The sequence below is a fragment of the Bombus vancouverensis genome, chromosome 14, assembly GCF_051014615.1.
Source record: "Bombus vancouverensis nearcticus chromosome 14, iyBomVanc1_principal, whole genome shotgun sequence".
Classification (NCBI taxonomy): domain Eukaryota; kingdom Metazoa; phylum Arthropoda; class Insecta; order Hymenoptera; family Apidae; genus Bombus; species Bombus vancouverensis.
In genome coordinates, this window is record NC_134924.1 from 6,303,533 (window position 1) to 6,324,908 (window position 21,376).

Consider the following 21,376-nt stretch of genomic DNA (forward strand, 5'->3'; position numbering starts at 1 on the left):
GTTCTTGCTCGCGTTAATATTAACTTTTATAAAAACGTATAAACAGAGAAAATTTGTACGCCAGATTCGGTTGGTAATTATTTACATCGTCTCGGGATAGAATAAGAAATGCACTTGCACGTGCAATATTACAGAAACCAAGTAAAGATAAAACTTCTCGTAGTATAATTAGTTGAGCTTACCATTTCTCTATTTATATACTCGCTCGCTACTGTTTCGATTCTAATTGGCTATATATAACCCAGTATAAGTGGATAGTTTTAACGTAGCGTTAGCGGAGTCTGTATCCTTTCCACCTCCTTTCTGACCTATATTCCGCACGCGTATCCTGGACTATTCGCCTGCGATCCTCTTCCGTGTTTTTGTCGCGAGACTCGGAGCAAGTACGCGCGGTCGATTTTTTCGTGGGAAAGCCGAACGCAAGAAAGTACGGTCCGCTGGGATCGAGTTAATCCCAGCCGGGGATCGAGATAAAAGCCTGGTCCCCCCTTTTATAGTCGTTTACGACGTCGATGGTAAGGAAAGCCCACCATTCTAACAAGAAAAACGAGCCAGTCTTCCGCGTCTTCGTCCTCGTATCCTACTATCTATTGACAGAAAGAAAATTCCCTCCTTTGTACCAATTGTAATTTCAAGAACTTCATTTCGTCCTATGTACGCAAGTGCTCGACAAACGTGTCCACCGTGGCGACCATAGCCTGCATCAATCTTTACTGTATATACCTTGGTATTTATCTTTGTATATCGCGCGTTACTTAATCACACATAAGCACAGATATCCGAAACTCGACTTTTTCTCGGATATATTTGCCGTGTCAAGTTCGATAAAAGAGACTGCGCCGATATCTATATCGGGTAGAAGAATTTTGGACCTCGTTTTTTCTTTCGTTTACACAGCTTAGAATAGGGAAATTTATCTGTCGAAATTTACCTTCCACTTGTTGAAAAGTGGAGATAAATAAACGTTCGATGAGTCAGATCATTGACTGGTTTGTTACTTTACTGCTTGAATCGCGTGACTGGACAATGAAATTGAGAAACTGATAGAAGGTAGAATTAATTAGAGAAACGTAACAGGGCCGTACATATCGTCCTTTTAAAATTTATGATTCCGATTTACGATTGTTCGTAACATCGCTCAGAGAGGGATGTACGCGAATAGTTTGAGTAGCTTCAAAAGGTCGAATATCAATCGCGCGTCGGTGTAATGAAATTGAGAAATTGATAAAAAGTGACGTTGATTGGTTCGTCTTTTGAAAGGCTCGTATATTTTGCAACCCATTAACCCGTTTCTCGCGAGCATCTCTTTGGAAAAAAACTTTATAGTGTTCAAACTGGCACCGACGTCTCGTATATCGCGGTTATCGTGGACGAACTTAAAAATATCCAGCCGGCGTAGAAACGCTTTAATCGAGGACGTCGAACTTGCGCGCCAACTCTCGTGGCCGACACGCGGCTTCCATCGCGAATACCTGAAACACGCGCGACGATCCACGCGCGATCATTAACGCGATCCCGTCACGCAACACGCCGTGTTGTTGCACCGTATTTTCTTCAACAACTCCGCGTTCCATGTCCAAGCGATTTCGATAGGCGTCCAATTTGGCAAGTTCCTCGCGGTTCGATCTAAACAACGCTGGCTGGCTCGCGAAAAAGCTCGCGAAGAAGCTCGTGAAAAAGCTCGCGAAGGACGCCTCCTTGTTTCGTTTGTAATTCCTTCGTGCCAAAACAGGGAAAGTATAGTAATATCTCGTGTTACAAATAAAATCGAACTGATGGGATTTACGAATGCTCTGTAACTAATAAAGCTGGAAAGTGTTGGAAAAGTTACCCCTTTTTTTATACTAATTTTCTTTAAATATAAGATTTTTGTATAATAATAACGATACAATTCCCTTGCTACCCGAAGAGACCAAGTTTCTATTACTCGCGCCCGAATAGACCACACGAAAATTTTCCACTTGCGTCTATTAACAAAGGACCGATCTCCCCTATGTGAAGAATGCAACGTACCAGTCACAATGGACCAACTTATTTTAGACTGCGCGGAAGCATACGACACGATAATCGTATCGTGATAGAAACTGAAACGGTGCATCAGAGACAACGTCAACAGGAATAAAATCTCACGATCCGCCAAAATTCGATAAGGAAAGAAAAATAATTGACGCGACGTTTTAAGCATATCCGGTCGTGTGACGTTAAATCTGTGTATAACAGAAAGTAGCCTGTTATCGGTCGTTCTACGTACGAGTTAAGAATAGACTAAAATCTTCCATCGTTTTTCTATTTTCTAGCGAATATATAGCTAGAAAATAAAATAACGTTTGTGCAAAGTATCAGCGAGTTTCTCGAAACCTATAACACGATATATAACGGCAGCAGATTGAAGAGCGGTCCCCTCGAACCCGATAATAAATTATTAAGTTTCATGCGGGCTATAAAATTGCTGGAAGCTCGACTGGGCTGTGCACTGTGTGGGCATATTTAAGTTAAAAATATTTAGCGGTGCCAGTGATGCGTATTGCGTAATGTGTTGGAAACCGAACGATAACGTACATCGTTCCGAACCTTAAATGTGTGCCGCGGTCTCCCCCGAAAGCTATTTAGCTTCAACGTTTTATAATACCGCGGGTTATAATACCGCGGCAGAGGTTGTACAAACACTATTTCATCCTCCTTCGAAAAGGATTCGTCCGTAGAAGAAACGAAAAGAAAAAAAGGATCTTTCGAAAGAAGATGAATTCCTCTTCCTTCGTATTCGCCATTTATACAATCATAATGTAACGTAGACGAAACAGAATTCGCTAGCGAACTAGATCACGAAACGTTGATATGGTTTCGACATCGTTTACGACGACCTAAATCAATTCAAAATAATTCACGATCTTGCTGCAATTTATATCCATTTGTCGACGATCCTGGTTTTCCAATCCATACGTGAATACATTTACTTTCGTCGTTGTAGGATTAAATTCGAGTGGCGAATTGGGCAAATATTAATAGCCCTTTATAGCTAGCGTTAATTTATTTCGGTGTGCTTTGGCCTTGCTCTCGATCCACCTATCAATCGAATCGCCTTCTCACGCCTCTTTTTAAAGATTTAACTTTTCCCCTCGCTATCGCTGTTTTCCTATACAGATATACGCACACACTTCCAGCACCGTTTTATCAACGTCCAGCCAGCTTTTGCATGTTTAATTCGATTGAATTTCATTTCTATTAACTCGAACCTTCCACAAAACTTCGCGTCCAAACATTCCATCGATCGTACTACTATCAAGAATCGGGACAGACTACACGGGCACGTGTGCTTTACCGTGACAAACTCGAAGTGACGAAGCGCGACAATTGCGCGAACAGTAACTGCGATTCTCCGAAGGATGCAGCGATCTATCGAGATCGCGATACACGAGCAAATCCGAGGATCACTGACGGTGAGTGTCGCGCCAACTCTCAAATCGTTCCAATACGTTTCCCCTCCTTCTGTCAGCCAACAACAGGATCGTTCGATTTGTTGCGATCTAATTGTTACTCTTGTGCACACAAATGCCCCCTTCTTCTTCTTCTCGGTGGTGGTACGCACGTAATCCGTCACTACTCGCCGACGACGCTCTAAAATGTGTGTCACGAGACGCTAATCCGAGGAAATCTCGCTTGCTGATCGCTCGCGTCATCGGCTTCCGCGACGTTCTTCTCTCTTTCTTCTTCCGTCTATCTTTCTTTCGAACACAAGGATTCTCTTCGACCGTTCTTACGTCTCTTCCGATCGACTCGGAGATTGTCAATGGTTTAATTCGCATGGGTTCCTATCGCAGTTGCAGCGTGGTTATCGCGTTTGTTAGAATTAGTGCTGATCGCGTAAGACGATTCAATTGTACAAGTTTCCTTAGATCGAAGGAGGCGACGAAGGAAAGGAGAGAAGTGGCAGTTTGGTAAAAATTATTCGAACGAACTTCATAAATTTTCCTCGCTAATTTCACGTTCGAATAAACGAGAAGCGACTAACAGGAGTTCAATTGGATGGGTACTGATTAAAATTTTGTTTCTATAAATCGAACTCCACATAGTACGTACGAACTGTTTGTCCCATTATGAGTTTGGATAAATGAAATTCTACGCATCATTCGTACGATCGTTATAATTCGACGAGTATTAAAAAGTAGCTTTGATCTTCTTTCCGCATGATTTTAATATCAAAGGAACTTCTCTTTTTATTCCTCCAGGTTTACTTAACTCCTGATTTTTTCTGTCGAAAATAGGATACCCCTACTACCTGTCCCGATTAAATCGTAGCACAGTTACATCGTTATGGTACTTGAATAAATTCTTAGAACATACTGAATCACTTTCTCACTTCGCGATTCTTTCCTGCCGCTTCGATAAGAAATTCATCACCGGCTGGCGTCGACATTTCCCGATAAAGCCAAGTATAATTCATCTATCGAAAGAAGGTAGGGATCGTGTTATCTGAAATAGAGGACGCACACATTAGTAGAATGGCGTATACGAACGGGACAATTGACCACCATTTACCAACAACGTGCGCAAATCGTGAATGTTGACAGCAAGGCCTTTTTTAGATAAGAAATTGATGGAAATTTACGAAGTTGGGCAGGATACGAATCTCTCGAACGTATCGACGATACACCGATTTCTACAAACGGCTGTTGATCCGATTCTCAAATATGTTTTTCTAAATCTAGATGCTGACTTGAAATGTTGTTGATATCAATGAAAGAAGAATTGCTGTTTGAGTTGGATCGTCAGGAGCAAAAAAAATAGTACTGTCCACTGTAGTTTAGTAATAGATATCGATCAATATGTAGTCGATCGGATCTATCTACCCCACCTCGTGCCACTCCTATCGTCACTGAAAACGATCCTTATGCAATCGAGCCGGCTGGCAGTCAAGGTCGCTCGCATGACGCGCCACGCGATTCTCGCCTCTGCGCCCGCGAAAACCGAGCAACGTCTTTTATGAAACTCACTTCTCACAATCAAGCCAAATCATACGAGCAAATCTAAACAGGAGTTAATCACATAGTCGTTAGTCTGAAACTTAAAGAAACGCATCTTTTAATTTAAGACTGCTACTACGAATTCAACTGCGCGCTACTGTTCCAGCTTCTTACGCCGCAGCCTCGCGTTAGCTTCAACCGAGCAAAGAATTTTTCATAATTTACCAATTAGCAGATTGGCGGACTGCGGATATTTATGTAAATTCGTATTTTTCCAGAGATAATTAGGAAATAATGGACAGAAAGTAGTTTTGCCCAGCGAATACGTATTCCCGGATTCTTTCCATATTTTTGCATGTTACGTGTCAAATAGTAAGGTAAAAATTCATGATCTATTTATTCATTAGCATAGAATGGGAACTAGAAATCACGCTACAAGTTATAATAATAATCTTCTTCCTTAAGAATCTTTTTTCAATTTATACGATTCTATCGCATTTTCCTTGAATTTAAATAACCCTGCAGTAGAAAAACGCGATTGCATCTAAAGCGATCGGAAGTTTGCGGGCAAAGTTTTGAAAATTGCTTCGCACTGTACGTGTGTATTCTGGCTCGTTGAGTCATAGAGAAAAAGGACTACGTATGTAGAAATTCAATTGCCCAATTTTGTATCCGATCACGTGACGAAAATATGATCGATCTGTAGTGCGCGATACGCGTATCTTCGTCGCTGGCTACCGTGTAAATGTTATCTACATCGTTGCATAACGCGTGCGTATTGTTAGCTTCCTATTTGGAAGTCGTAAACACCGATGATATAAGAAACGAAACAAGACGAAACGAGACGAGAGGGAGCCTCGAGATGGAAAAGACCCGTACGTTTCCCCCAAGGCATGGTGCGAGTATCGCCTGTTCTCTGGCTGGCCTATAGGCAGGCGAGAAAACTGAAAAATAAAACGATAAGGGAAAAAGAGCGTGGCTGGCTGTATTCGGTTGGACATTGTCGCGTTTCAACGCACCGTGATCGGATCGAGGCAAGTCGTAATCGCTAAATCGCGTAATCGGCTCGAGATCGAAACAGCGTGGTTATCGCGCGACAGCAGCATCACCGGCTGCAAGGACGTTGATTAATTATCCTCGTCGCGTTTCTGATATTTGAACATCTGATCGGAAAATATTCCTGCAAATTAGAGCAACGGGGGTTTAATGGCAGTAATTTTGTCATCTTTGGGACTTTGACTTCGGCGAAGTATAAATAAAACGTTGAAATGAAACATGAGAAATTTGAATGAAGTAATTTATTACGTAATTTGTTATGTATGTTACAGCATTGTAAATAAATTTCAATTGTTTTAAGTCGTGTCGAAGAAAGGAAACGGACGAACGTACTAACTGATAAAAATACGTATTAAACAAATCCTTGAAAGTCTTTTTCATAATAAATGTAAATTAACTGGAAAGAATTGCAAATGAAATGTATTAACGCAATATCGTCTCTTAATGGGTTAATCACACAGTAAGCTGTATTTCTGGTTCTGCTTTGCTCTCTCGGCTATGACAAATTTATATTTATCTCCGGCCGATGATAACCACAATTATCACCGATTAGGTATTTATATTGCAACAACTTGACAATCCAAAGAAACTCCATTTATTCCTTTTCCGATCAAACACTTTTGAATCTTAATGCACACCATTGCAAATTCCCCTTTTTTTATAACGGTATAAGGATAACGATTAGACGAACGTTTGAAATATCATTTCAAGCAAATTGAACCACGATATTATGGCTTTTTTCGAATAGATTTTCAAGCAGAAGATCGTGCATTAGACTATCTACATTTGTATGTTCAATGCGTTTGCCCACGCGTCAGGATGTACCGAGAGATACTATTCCGACAAGCAGCAGGAAGTCTCGCTTCCCACAGGCTCGTATAGTCAAGAAACTTGAATATCCATTCGAATCGCACGGTAACGTTAGCACTCGGAGATCTAGTCCGCTATCGCGTGTCCACCAGACGTCATGTATCCGCACGTGTAAGTACGTATATGTTCGAAGCGGTGTACTTCCGGCGCGTTTCCTATTCGCCTTTTAAGAAACGGTACTATCGCCAATACGGTCACTTTACATCGCTGCATACTACATTCTATTTCGATGAATCTTTAGAATCTTCCAAGAAATGCTACTATCACGCGGTAAAATCACTTTGCATCGCTCGATTGCAAAGTTGTAAATTCTACTTCAATAAATCTTTATTACGTATAATCAAATCCTTATGTCGGGATAGTTGAACGCAACGTTCTTCGACGGTTTCCTCGCGAACGATAAATAAACAACCGCTAACGTCAAACACCAAGAGATTCATCATCGCCACTGTAATCCACGGAAGAGATACATTTCTACACAGAAGATTGCGAAAATATCGTGAGCAAACGTTGATATTGAAACGCAAAAGTACGAATCAACGGTAGCTGAACAGCGATGAATGAACACATAGCACAATCGACGTCCTCGTTTCCCTCATACATACCCTTTACGAGGATCGATCCTACCAACCGAAACAGCCCCTCCAAAAAGCTCGAGCCTCAAACACCAAACCTACCCTCCGTCCCTAGAACCCGCCTGTCACTTGGAATCTCACAACCCCGTTTGTTTCGATTCCAACGCCACTTCCGCAGCACCGTGACCCCTCTACAACCGAAAGATGCGTCACCTTTGCCACTTGCCGTACCGCTCGGTCAGTCGCTCAGCAGATGTTCCGAAAACTAGCCGCGACTTCTCAATGAAGCGTCGACTGCGCGATAGCCCGCCGTGCCCTGATGCATCGATCGATCCGCGCGTGTATCAGATACGATGCACAACAGCCCCGTTTTTCGAGCGAGCCCACGATCAATTCGAGACGCAGAATTATCCTCGACTCGTAGAGGATCGAAGATGATGTTCGAGCGAACTTTTGGGACGAGACACGCGCTGCTACTTACACTCGAGAGAACGATAAGCGCGACGAACACCGTGGTTCGTTCGCTGGGTGGAATTGCGTTCGTAGAATTGTTACGGGCTGCTGATGGCGAGGGAACCACGCGACCGAGTTTGCGCGCTCGACCGACTTTCTCCCCTTCAACTGACTGCTCTCACTTTCGTTCGGGGTCGCGCCAACTGACACTGCTGAACAAGAGCAGTATCGACGACCGCGAGAGGAACGCGGCTAACGGAGGACGAGCCGCGAGATACGCAAGTCGCGCAAGCGCCGCGACGCCACGCGCCCTGCTGCCCTAACATTCGGACATCGGAGCTTTCACTCTCTGGGTACGGGCAACCCACTTTTTTCGACTGCTCGTTAGCTCCCCCAACCCAACCACCTACGCGATTTTCTGGGTGCTTCAATCGATGTATTACAGGGAACTGTGAAATTTTGTACATTCAGAGGAGCGCAATCTGTTTCCAGGGGAATCGAAAGTTGCGAGATATTTCGAATTTGGCAAATAGAATTCAGGAACTTGAGAATTTAGTGGCTGGAAATTTTTCCGAGAAATTGTAAGTCGGGAGAAATTTCTGTTCCAATGTCGAATCGAAAGTTCCCGTCTGAAATAAAGCTAAGCAAATAGAATCCAGAGATGTAGAAACTCGGTACATAGAATTTACTTCAAACTAGAATAGAAAGTTCCTGTTTCGAGCAATCACAGAGAAACTCCAAGTTTCAAATACATGGAATTTGAAAACGTTGAATTTTTTGCAGAAATTCTGGTACAGAGAAACGTAGGCGTGGTTTGTTTGAATTGAATGCTTGGTAACGCTTGCACAAATGCACTTTTCTCGGGATAATAAAAAAGACTTCACAGGGATGGAAAATTGAAATTCCGCGTTCAAGACCACTTTCATCTCTGCTTTAAAAGAGCTGACCTTCTAGCGCGACAAGACCCGCGAAGATCGATGAAAAATAGTAGAGCGAGAAAGTGTCACCGCAGGTTTACGAAGAAACTTATCCTTCTCTTTCATCCTCGAGAAGAGCTTCGAAAGTATGTACTCCGAATCGTAAGGAACTGATAATGTTTCGTAAAAATGTTGGTTCGTTCCTAGATATCGTATGCACGACGCGTAAAAAACTAATCGTTCTTTCATAAGAACAGCTTAAAAAGAGTTAAACTCGAAACGTGTGTATCACCCGTTTCATAATTACGATATGGCTTGCGGCTCGGGCTTACGATATTCCGAGTTACGAAACGTAAATTGGCGCGTTCAAAAAATTTGGCACGTCGCGAATCGCGCACGCTTTTCTGCCTGCATAAACAATTTCGCGTCCACTCAGCAATAATACCGATGCAATGAACGTCATATTATTCGTTTCGCTTAAACACGAGGTTTTTCGCTCACCGTTTATCTTCGATAAAAGTTTCCCTTCCGCGACTTAAAGCGTGTCTCATAACCGCATCGATTTCGAATTTTCCACGACGATAAAACCGACGCGACAAAAATCGGGCAAATACTCCGGGGAGCGATAAACCGCAAACCAAATCCGGAAGCAAGCAGCAGAATGCTCAGCAAAAAGAGAAGAGGGAAAAATGAAATCTGGTTTGTCTGGCACAATTCGTAAAATTCTATATTATTCGTGAAATTTCACGAATCATCTTTATTGATAAATATTTTCACATATCGTTACCAAGTTTGCTAACGAAACAGATGAAAGAGTAAATTGTATAAATTTTAAGTAAAAAAAAAAAAAAAGAAAAAAAAAAGAATCTACAGCCTGCAAATTGTAACTTAACAATTTGCTAATATTACCGATTAGTGGATTATCGTGAAAAAGTTCCACGATAAGGAAAATTCCGAAAAGGAAGAGAACTAGACGAATAGAGGTAAGGACGAGATTCGTCCAGATGGCAAGCTCGTATCGACTAAAGTAAGGAGGAGCCAGTAAGGGAAGACGAAGGGTGTCAGGAACCTCTTTATATGGGCCACGAGATCCGGCTTGCCCCACGATCATTTTACTCCTCCGAGGGACGGGCTGGTTCAACGCGTGTTACGCTAGAAGAGAAGGGTGAGACGCGCGAAGGGGATGCCACTGACTCGAAATTACCGTGGGGGATAAATGCGGAAGACGAAGGAAGAAACGGTAGCCGTTTTATTTGTTTTCCGATAGAGAAACTACTGAATGCCAACGTGCCTGTTTGTTTGACTGGTTACACAGACTTTTTATGATTCTTCTACCTCTTTTATTCGTTGTTTATCTTCTCAATAGATGATACGTAATTGTAAAAAATCGTTTTACTATTCTTATCCTCGAATAAACCGTCCTACCTACCATTCCAAAATTACACTTTCCCGCTCTGCTCTCCTCCGTTCGACATAAAATATCGAATCGTTACTTTGTAACAGCCTGTATAATTTTACCTCAAAGATAAAAACACGACGAACTCAAAGTATTTCAACGTATCTCGAAAAATAAAAGAACGTTATATGGATTAAGAATAACAGACTTCTTAAATAATCAGGCACTGTCGTATTTAAATTAATGTTACGCTGGTACGACGTAGTAATGCGACGAGCAAAAGTCGCGTAGTTCATTGCCAGAGCTCACTTGAACGCCACGTTGCGTCACAATTATCGCCGGTTGCCACTAACGAAAGCCGTTTCACGCTTCGCGGAAAAACGGCTACAGCTCGTGCGTATCACGCACCTGGAATTCGCTTGAAAAGTAACGTACGCATTAATCACAAGTCACCGCACCAATCTCCCTATGTCCGAGAATCTGACGCAAACGTTGGAAGATGTTGCTCTCTATAGTTCTCCATAGCTATGTGAGGGGCAAGAAGAGAAAAAAAGGCGGATCTAGTGGGCTAGAACCCTTGATTCTCGCGATAAATCCGCCTCGTAAAACGTACAGCGCGGAGAAATCAGTGATAGTCAGAAGTATCTTCCGTAAACGAAAGGGGGAAAACAACGGACGAAATGGACATCAGATTCTGGTCGATAAACGAGATCTGTCTGCATGCAAGCGTGAGAAAAACATGCGGAGCACTTACCTTGCGTGATTAGCGGCGCGATCGCTTGGTCTATCTAAAAGAGTTCGTTGAACGAAAAACGCGTAATCTGGTGGCGGAGATAAATTGAAGATATTAAGAGGCGAGCGGAACTTAACTTCTTTCATCACGAACACGCGATACTTCTTTCGTCACTCGAAAAAAATCACACGTTTCGCTTTCGTCATTGATCGGGCTATATTAACGTTTAAATTCCACTTAATACTGCTCCATCTTTCAGGTATAAGTTTATCGAGGGAAATTCTTGCGTAAGATAAAACCGCAAATCGTACACGTATAAATAGCATGCGACACAAAAATAAGCAGGATGGAAGATACTCTGTGAGACAATCATACTGATGGACATGAACGACGAAAGATCGATTAGTCCTACCTTAGGACGTAATTCACGCAGACGACGGAAAGTGGCTTTTGCTGTTTGGTGCAGTGGATCAGGGTGGCTTGTGTCACGACCCACGCGTAGCCTCCTCGTTTCCCAAGAAATCTGTAGGCCACTGTCTCACACTGACCCTTGCTGAACACTGAAACAACGCGAAGTTGGGATATCAGTGATGTTGCAAGGACTCGTGAATCTGCCAGGACTCATACTGCATCACATGCGATCTACCCTATATAACCGCGTGACGTGCGGATACTGCGTACGCAACAGTTCCTACATGACGAAATTTTCGCGCTAGTATTGCCAATCCTTCCCCACCTCCAATTTCTCGCGCGTATTCGGTTGAACGTGAAATTCTGATCGAGTAGGATGAGGCAATAGTGAATGCAATTATAGTCACATAGGTAGCTACAACTACGGAAAATCCCATAATTTCTTGATATCAGTGACCTTATCGAGATCGTTCGTACGACAAGGAGAATTTTTTCCACGCTATCGCTACTTTCCGAGAAACCGATCAGGATTACTTGAAATTTGCACCGTAAATTTTTATACCACTCATGGGTCGGCTTATCGAGGTTTATGTGTGGTCTGGATGGTTCCTCGAAGGTTCCATTATCGCGATTCGCAGGAAGGACGGAACGCATGTGTCACTGATCCCTTCGCGTAAATCAACGGACGAGAGACAAAATTATCGTGGTCTGGGCACAACGATGCAGAATCTCAAGAACATAGAAAGATTATATATATATATATATATATATATATATATATATATATATATACATAAGTACGTACGATAAAACAATGAAGTTGTTAAAAAAGATTGTATTGTTTAATAGAAGAAAAAAAAAGGAAGATTGAGCGTTGTATGATAACACGTCAGTATGTTTTGATCAGAAGAATCATTTTGTATGTTATCTTAAGATAACAAAAAGCTAAATCACGTACAAACAGTTATTGTCCTAGCTACCAATTAAATGTAGTGACTCGTAAAATATGTTAGCTCCTGAAATCTTGTTAAGAGGATCGCTGCCCTTGAAATGGTTCTTTTTACGGTGTCGTTCACCCGACCCGACAAGCCCATACCAACCGGCACTCTCTTCCCGCCCAACGCCTACGACTCAACCTTTTTTCCACGGCAGCCACATCGATCGGTGCCAGCGCATGACTTTCTTCCGTATTAGATGCATAACATTAGGACGAGAAGGGATCAGAAGAGATTCCGCTCGAAACGAGATCACATGCAAGATTTAAATCCCATCGTATAAGCATAATTTATAAAACGAATTCTCTTTTTACTTTTAAAGTATTAAAACATTTTTAAAAGTGTTATCCAAATGTTATCGAACGTTATTTGCTATCTTTTTAAAACTTATATTTCGATTAATTCGACTGATCAAGTCACGAATTGAAATTCTTTGTGCACGCAGGCAAATAAAACATTTGCAGCCCGCTCCTGAAATAGCGAGTGGGTCGTGAACGATCGCGTTTATTCAAATGACTGTCAATTGGCTTCTACTCACGTGATTTAAAACATTTATCCAGAGCCAAATTATCGAGGGCGTGATAGAACTCGAAAACGGATTGTCCCACTAACTCCTCGCTGTTCCAACCCAGATATTCAGCCAATCTAACGTGTGAAATAAAAAAAAAGGACATACAAAAAACATTTTTTTACAATCGAACATCGTTTTATTATCCATAACTTTCATAATCTGTAAACGTACTCACTTTTCGTCAGTGTATGTGAACTTCATACTAAGGCTGTGCTTCGAGAGGAAAGTGTGCCGTCCCAACGGTATCTCTATATTGCTGGGATGCGGTATGGGACATCCCAGTAGCACCAACGAGGCTCCAGTGTCTCGTTCATTTCCATCATCGTCGCTTTCGTGTTCCGCGTCGCTAGTTTCCGATGAATTCGACACTGGATTGCGGATATATGTTAACCTACCGGTACAATGAATCACCTGACAAAAGAAAACATTGCGTAATCGATATGTACATACTGTTACACTTTTTTACACATCATACAGCAGCTGACTAAATTTATTTACCGTTGGAAAAAGCGATTTACCTTGTAGGAAGCGCTCTTTAGATTGACCTTCCTCCCTTTGCTGGTCAATGTGCATTTAAGTCGTAGAAAAAAACTACAAGCACGCTTGTCGCTTTGCTCAGCCGGTTTCGAGGACAGGCATTCCCGCAATTCGTCGTGATCGCATGGGTGACTGTACTCGTACACGCTCTGACCCATCATGTCCATCTAAAACGAACAAGAACAGATTTCCTTAAAAAATCGGCTCTCTTTCCTTCTTTTCCATCGTTGGCAAATGCTTTTTCGTATCAGACAAACGCACCTGAGAAACACCAAGGTAATCACTGACATTCTCCGACAGATAGATCATGTTACCATCGTTGGATAGCACCAACATGAACCCGTTTAGAGCTTTGGAGAATAATTCGTCCATGTGATTCAATGTTTCGGATTTGGTCAGTGTGCCTGGAACTAAAGGAATAACGAGAGGATAGATCGATATTGAAGATTGAAACGTTGTGAGTAAAGAAAATGTTGTTGAACTCAATGTAAACACTTACAGGAATCAACCACTGAGCGCACTTTGAGATACGCGATTGCTAGTCTCATAACACTGGCCTTATCTAAGTGAGATGCCTGTTCCGATGGCAATGGAAGAGCGGCAGCTAGATCCGAGAAAATGTCAGTCTCTTTGCTCCGACGGTATCGTGCAGCATCACGAGACTTTTCCTTCCTTTTCTCGTTACACCTACAGCATAAACATATATTCTATCCTTAATGCAATCTCGTATCTCGTTAACCCTGCTATTCTCACAATCACGTTCTTATACACATTTCGTTCTCAAATTCTGAAATACTCTGCTCATGAAAGGCGTTTTCGTGTTCTATGGAATTTTGCATTATTGCACGCTAAAACCAAATATTTAAACATACTTTATTCGTTATCTGCGTCTTAATAATATTTGTTGAAATATGATTTCCATTTAGAAGAATGATCAAACAGTCCCAAGGAGGACAATAGGATTAAACCTTTGTCCGAGAAGAATCTCGTGCAAAGTTGCCCAGGTACTTTCGCAATTTCGCTAACTGCTTACAAATTAAACGTGAGAAGTACCTGATAGAGTAATTTTTTCAATTCTCTGTTACGTGACTTTGACACGATCTAATAACTGAGATTATGAGAATAACAAGCACGGTACTGCATGAAGTATCGTGGGTCCTAACGAAACAGCAGAAGCATGTTAATGTTCAATCACAGATTTACACCTACTTCTGTGAGTCACTCGAAATTTGACGTCAATATGACTGATAATTATCGACCATCTGTTACTTACAATTTCGTGCCTTTTAATTGACTATAACAAATCGAGTATATATATATATACATATGGAACGACGTAAATAACGGGGAGAAGGTGAGATTTACATCAAACACACGTTTTGTCACGTCTCGACTATCTCAAATGGTTGTTATCTCTCGCATGAAATGACCTTCGAACAGTGTTCTCTCCATTCCTTGAAAATGCTATTATAGTCGTGCCATCCACAGTTTTCTTTCCTACTACGTATTCCCTTCGAAACGATAAGCCTCTTATCGACGTCGCTAGACACGAAAATTCAGAATGTCCTGGATACTTGTACCGTCATACACCATCATGGAACGAAACGACCGCATTTTTCCAATCCCACGCATATTTCACTTAATTGGAAGTTCATCGTTTAATCTTCGCTATGATCACTAGACTGAGGATATTTATACAACTTCGTACATGAATCATCCACAATTACAAAGTACAACCCAAGTAGAAACCTTTTGTTACCCAGTAATTGCTATGACGTTTACTGCACACTGAAGGAAAAGAGATTTTGGAACCTAACGGTGATTAAACAGAATTACAGAACTTTAAAGCAGTTTCCTTACAAAAGTAGAAACAAGAAACGCGACTTATTATTATTTTTGCATATTACATGCATTCTGCGTATGTAAATTTCCCATAAATGCATAAAAATTCACAGTCTACTGAACACAAACGAACACAGAGATTATCGTAGAAGCTGCAATAAAATCCTCCAGAGAGAAACCTATCTATAAGCTACCTTATAGTGCCATTCATTGATATTTGAGTAATCAAAAGAAAGATAACTTATTCCTTTGAATATTCATGTATGCACTACGTTATTAGAACGAACGAACAACGAAGACGCCATTCGAATATATTCACACTTGCAATCCTTGCAATGCCAAACCCTATACCTACCATACCATAGGAGCAAACAAATAAGGAACGAAACTTCGAACCTCCGTTGCCCGGTGAACCGAGCACTTACAAATAATCCTCGAGTAGCTGTTCGTCCTCGTTGTACTCGTATTGGTAATACTCGTTTCGCAGATCCAGGCACGGTGGCAGGACGTTTTGCCCATACGAGTAGGTGGTGTCGTACAGAGGGCAACGATCGCTTTCTGGACACTGAAGCCATCGTTCTTCGGTGCAAAAAGCAAACGGTTGAGAAAAGTAGCCACAGAATTGTTCACCGAACCAATCCATACGCGGTAGATCACTGGACGAGACATCCATCAACGAAAATCCAGGCTGTTCAAATTGTTTGTCGTCCGTCAAGGAACCTGGATAGGGACCGTATCTCGTTGCTTTTACGCGACGACGAAAGTTCGACGAACTACTCGGTCGATAAACTCGTAATGAGCAATTCGTCTGTGGCTTATCGGATTCGAAACATAGAGCCAAATCTTCGACGTCCACCGGACCCAGCTGGCAATTCTTAGCGCCTTTAGGCGTAATATTTTGCGCGCAGTCTCGAAACTGGCTACATTGAGACTGTGGTTGAGGTTGCAATAGCTCGATAGGGATCGACGATTCCATGCATGGGAGGAAAACTTGAGCGTTAGACGTTCCAACGTCCGCAGAGCGGGATTCGAACGGATTCTTGCCTTGGTCATTGTAAGATCTGTCCACGCAGGGATTAAGGGAATGATGATAATCGTCGACTGAAAGGGGTTGAATCTGTGCGCGAGCGAATTGGCAAGACGGTAAGGTGGATTGATCGTCATAGAAACTCGCGTTGTCTGACTGTCTGGCGATCCAATCGGAGCAACGACCGGGTTCATTATCGGCCAGCGTATCGATCGGCTGGACACGTGACGCGATCATCGCGCTCGATCGTTTCCGTGTCCCTTAAGAAGCAACCGGTTCGACGAGAAGAATGTGGCCAATGAAGGAAGGATGGATCGTTTGACTTATCCAGATTTTTACGATGCTCGAAACGCCGGCGCCGAGTATCGTCGCAGTCCTCTTCTTCTCCTTCACCGTTACTCGTTACGTCGACAACCAAGAGACGACAAATAAAACTTTGGCCCGATTTTGCTTCCCCCTCTCTATGGTGTGCACCTTCTTTTTCTTCCTTTTTCTGCGACTCCTCCTCCTATGGCGTGATCTTTTTTTATCATCAACCGCTTGCTGCTGTAACTGGCCACGCGTGTTCCTTTCTTCGATTCTTTCTTTTTCTATGACGTTCCTTTCCACCACGAGAGAGACTGGCCCCAGATGAACCACTGCTCTCGTTCGTCTTCCCTCTTCTTCTCAATTCTCGTAACTTCTGTTAGGTTCCCTCGCTTAAAATGACTTTCCTTCCTTTCGTTTTTACAAATTTCTTTTCGTTTCGAAGATCTTTCTTACATGGACAGACTGTTGTCAAATAGATAATACACGTATGGTCGGTTAAAACTCACGAGAACATACACGTGTCGCATTTGGTATAACCGTAACATACTCAATCCCATGGAAGACTATCCTGTGGACGATTGCACTCAAGCGACATTCTCGTGGCTCATCTAGAAACGTACTTCGAAATCGTTCACAGCAAGATCGAATTTTCGCTGAGTCGACTGTTCACGCGATACTAGACCCGAGAATACAAAACCTTGTTGTCTTGCACACTTGGAACGATGGCTATCTTCCGACGATAACGATACTACCTATCACGATACGCCAGTTTCCCTCGATTTCGTTCCCCAACGAATCAGAGCTAATCTTCCAATTACGTTAATCTATCTTCTACAAACGGCGATCAAAAAATCGACCGATTTTGACTAAAAATGTTCGACGTTTACTTTGATATCGAATGAATCGCGCAACGAGATAGTATATTAGATTAAGACGCATTACACATTGAAATATCTAGTAGAAGAAAACATACATATTTGTAAATTCTGCATTCTTAAAATGAAACATTCATAAAATCATCATTTCGATCTATTTTCACACGTAGAATAAGTTACTACCGATTGTCCATTCTTATCAACTCGGGGACTAACCAAGTTCAAGTATATTTGATACGAGTTCTCAAATGTAATTTTCTTAAAAACAGATCGTTATACGAAAAAATGTTATTCCATATTTTCAACTTATTTTTACTACGATTTCGGAAGCATTCTGTATATTTTTGTTCTTGATATAAATCGACCGAGTTTATTGTAAGTATTGGTCGAATAGATCAGATCGAATTAAGATAGTTAATCATCCTGATAGAGGCATATATTCTCCACGCTTTCGCGATTTTCCAACGCGCTAGATCGTCGTAGATCTAGTAAAGGAATGGGTATCACGTGCCGATCTACGACACGCTACGGCAATCGACCTTGATCGACGAAACTATAGCTCCCGCAAATGCGGAAATGATACCTGATTCTGAGTAGTTAATGATTAACACATTACTCATGTACGATATGCATTTACAATAAACTATTGTTTATTGAAGAAATGCAAAGAAGCATGTAACGGCAGATTTCTGATTAATGTATGAGATCTATTTCAAACATTTCATAAGTGCGTGTTAGCAAAATAAAAACTTTAAAAGTCGATCAAGAAAAGTACATGTTACATAATTTGTCCGCTTCAGACAGAGATCAGTTGTTTACCAATCCCTACTAACAGAATCGCTTAGAACCAAAACGACTGCACACGTTAACATAGAGAATAAATTTCTTTATTGTACTAAATTGTGTATTGTAATAATTGCCGAAATATAAAATTATATAGAATATATTATTCGCGTATCGCTCAACTATCTCTGTGTATCATCAATAGTATACGTATTACAAAATAGTTAAGAATCACAGGGAAATTTTTCGAGAATTATCAAACTAATAATATTATCGTAAATCGATCGATAAAGAAAATTGGTTTCTGAATATTACGTCCTTTCGGTCAGAATTAATTTTCTCAGCGTTGGTTAATGAACGAATATAGGCCTATCTTACCCAACGATACATAGATATTTTTCGCTGCTCTTAATTATTTCAGTTCGAGGAAATCCGATTAAACGTAATCGGGTGTCACAGAAAAATTTCTTGAAATCGACGTGAAGATAAATTGGACGTATTACAGGCGAGGTTACTAAAAATAGCTTAGGATTTGATAATTCCACGAACATATAAACAACCTATTAATATATGGAACTAATTGGAAAAAGAAAGTTTCCAGAAGGTCGCATGTCGGCTCAACATTCGAATACACTACAATGCTACCAAACGAAACGATGGTGTGCGTGCCTCTATCGCACCGTGCAAGAGATACATCCACACCTACACAAGCATATACTACGTATCTACGTAGCCTCAAGCAGAGAGAGTTCTTCTTTTCCTCCAAATGGGGTTACACGAAGAACCGAACTATCATTATGAATTCACGTAATAACGCGCTACTACATTCATGCACATATAAATATATGATATATATCTGTATATATGTAGACACATTGTGATACACTACGTACACAACATATACACATAAAACGCTATGCACATGGGCATCTTTCGAACGTCACAGTGATCGAGATATGATAACTATTGTTTACGTAGCCAGTGATTGTTAAGAAGCAATTTGGTCGTTTGTTGATCGTTTGTCGAACGAAATTAATCTATTAATGCATTTTATAAGTAGACTTTTATCAGTTGAACGACCATTCGGTAAGTTAAACAAATTTGGAAAATATGTATATCTTATATGGAAAAGCCACAAGCCCGAAATACGTACACAAGGGTACCATAACTCTTTATCTCCGTGTGGGTTGGTTTCTTTGATTATGCCGCTCAATATTAACATACATACATACATAATACGCGTAATACTAACGCTTTTGATTTATCTGAATTTTAATGATTTCGAGAAGACGAGCTGACTATTTTTGCGACGAGTCTGATTTATCTGTCACGTACATCGTGTACCATTTTCGCGTTAGTTTCGTATCTTAGAAAAGCTACTGTGAGAAAATAAATATATGATATATGATATCGTAGTACATGATATCGTGTATATGTAAATACACATACAGTAAGTTTTCATGGTAATCGTGAATTTTTAGGTTATAACTATCATTTCCTTTTTTAAATTTTATAAGTTTACTGTATTGAATACAACTGATGCCGTTCTAACAAAGTAAATATATACAACACGAAACTTGCCATTAGAATGAATACCTTGTGCACATGTGGAAAAAACGAAAACAAGTACAGAGTACGATTTATGTACAGTGTAGTTTGTTTTTCTACCGCGATACAACACAACGTATACAAAAAAGCAACAAAGTTCACTCTTTGGCCTTAGAATGGAATTATCCCAAAGGAACACGATATCGCAAGGACATCTACATCAAATGTAACAATGCTCGATTCGAGTGCATGTAATTTCGTTTGAATGACGCGCGATTTAGATGAAAGGAAAAAGAATTCGTTATATCCCCGCCCAGGTTTTTGAGGCCCTATGGGTTTTACCGATCTAACGTGGCAGTCTACGTAAAAACCAAAGTCTGAATCAAGTTGGTGAATTACCGCATTTCCTTGTACGCGAAACTTTTTTTTACTTTGATTGTCCCGCTTAAACAGTATACGCAATCGCAGCTGGAGAACAAATGAAAAGAGATCGAATTATTAGAGGGAAGAGACATAAAGTAATCTTGTAACGTAGGGTAGAGAGAAAAAGATATCGGTAATGGAAGAGGAACAAAAAGAGTATAAGAGGAACAGAGAGAGAGGGGGGAACTCAACTCGGAGGAAACGCGATTGCGTCAAACACGCACGCACTCACTCACGCATATGCAACGCGAAATGCGCGCGCGCGATTCACTGAATTTGTCTTTGGAGTTCGTCAATTCCAAGAGCTGAACAGTGCCTGTCTACGTACAATCATGCCATCGAACAGAGTAGAATATCGCAGCTAACGGCATGCCTGGAATTTTCTCGTGAAAATTAGGGAAACTTTAGGTAGAAGCAGTAATGTCCATACGGGTGCTCTGAGCTTTAATGTTACGATTCACTTACCTTCTTTTCTCCTTGTGTTTCTTCTCTTTCTTCGGTGGATCCATAACTCGGCGAAAAATTTTAAAGAAAGTTTTCTCAAATGGTACAACACTGTGGGATAGTCTCAGTCACTGCTAAGTAACGTATTTAACTTACAGCCCGACGCAGGCTCGTCACAAAATTCTTCGTGCTTGACTGTCTCTGCCGTACTTTGCTCGCACCGACTCTCTCGTGTTCTCCCGTTATCAAAATCGATGCACCAACATACGTTCTTCACACGGTATGCGACGTCACCTCTGCTCAGTTACTTTCATTAGCGTGATGAAACGAAAACACATTGTGCTTCTCTATACGTACGAAACGCTCGACGAACGCCAAACTCATGGTGTGATGGCGATGATGATGACGATGGTGAAGGTAGTAGTGTAGTAGTAGTGAGATTCGTTACAACAGTGGTGGTGGTAAACGACCGCGGCGTGGTGGTAGAGGTTGTATACACGAGACCGACTATCCCAAGGGTTGGAACGAAAGAGGGGAGGCCGTGAAGTTGACGTCACAACACAGGTTCCATCTTTCTCGTAGAGAAAGATCGCACCGCCATCAAACGGCCGTGACGTCAACCATTTTGTTGCCGCGCTATAAAGTAGGAC

General features: G+C 41.4%; 1 protein-coding gene across 2 annotated transcripts in view; it reads right to left on the minus strand.

Annotated features, from left to right (window-relative positions):
* sima (HIF-1 transcription factor component sima) overlaps window positions 1-21,161 on the minus strand; it is a 37,871-nt gene extending 16,710 nt beyond the window's left edge. The window contains exons 1-7 of one of the 2 annotated variants that reach the window (XM_033335622.2): window positions 20,748-21,161; window positions 13,975-14,162; window positions 13,737-13,885; window positions 13,457-13,642; window positions 13,114-13,349; window positions 12,906-13,012; window positions 11,374-11,521 (exon numbers count right to left, since the gene is read on the minus strand). In XM_033335622.2, the coding sequence (XP_033191513.2) occupies window positions 11,374-11,521; window positions 12,906-13,012; window positions 13,114-13,349; window positions 13,457-13,642; window positions 13,737-13,885; window positions 13,975-14,162; window positions 20,748-20,791 (1,058 nt within the window). In that variant the 5' untranslated portion in view covers window positions 20,792-21,161. Of the gene's footprint in view, window positions 1-11,373; window positions 11,522-12,905; window positions 13,013-13,113; window positions 13,350-13,456; window positions 13,643-13,736; window positions 13,886-13,974; window positions 14,163-15,742; window positions 17,302-20,747 lie in introns of those variants that run through there. The other variant, XM_033335620.2, reaches the window with a different exon arrangement.
* Window positions 21,162-21,376: the final 215 nt, after the last annotated feature.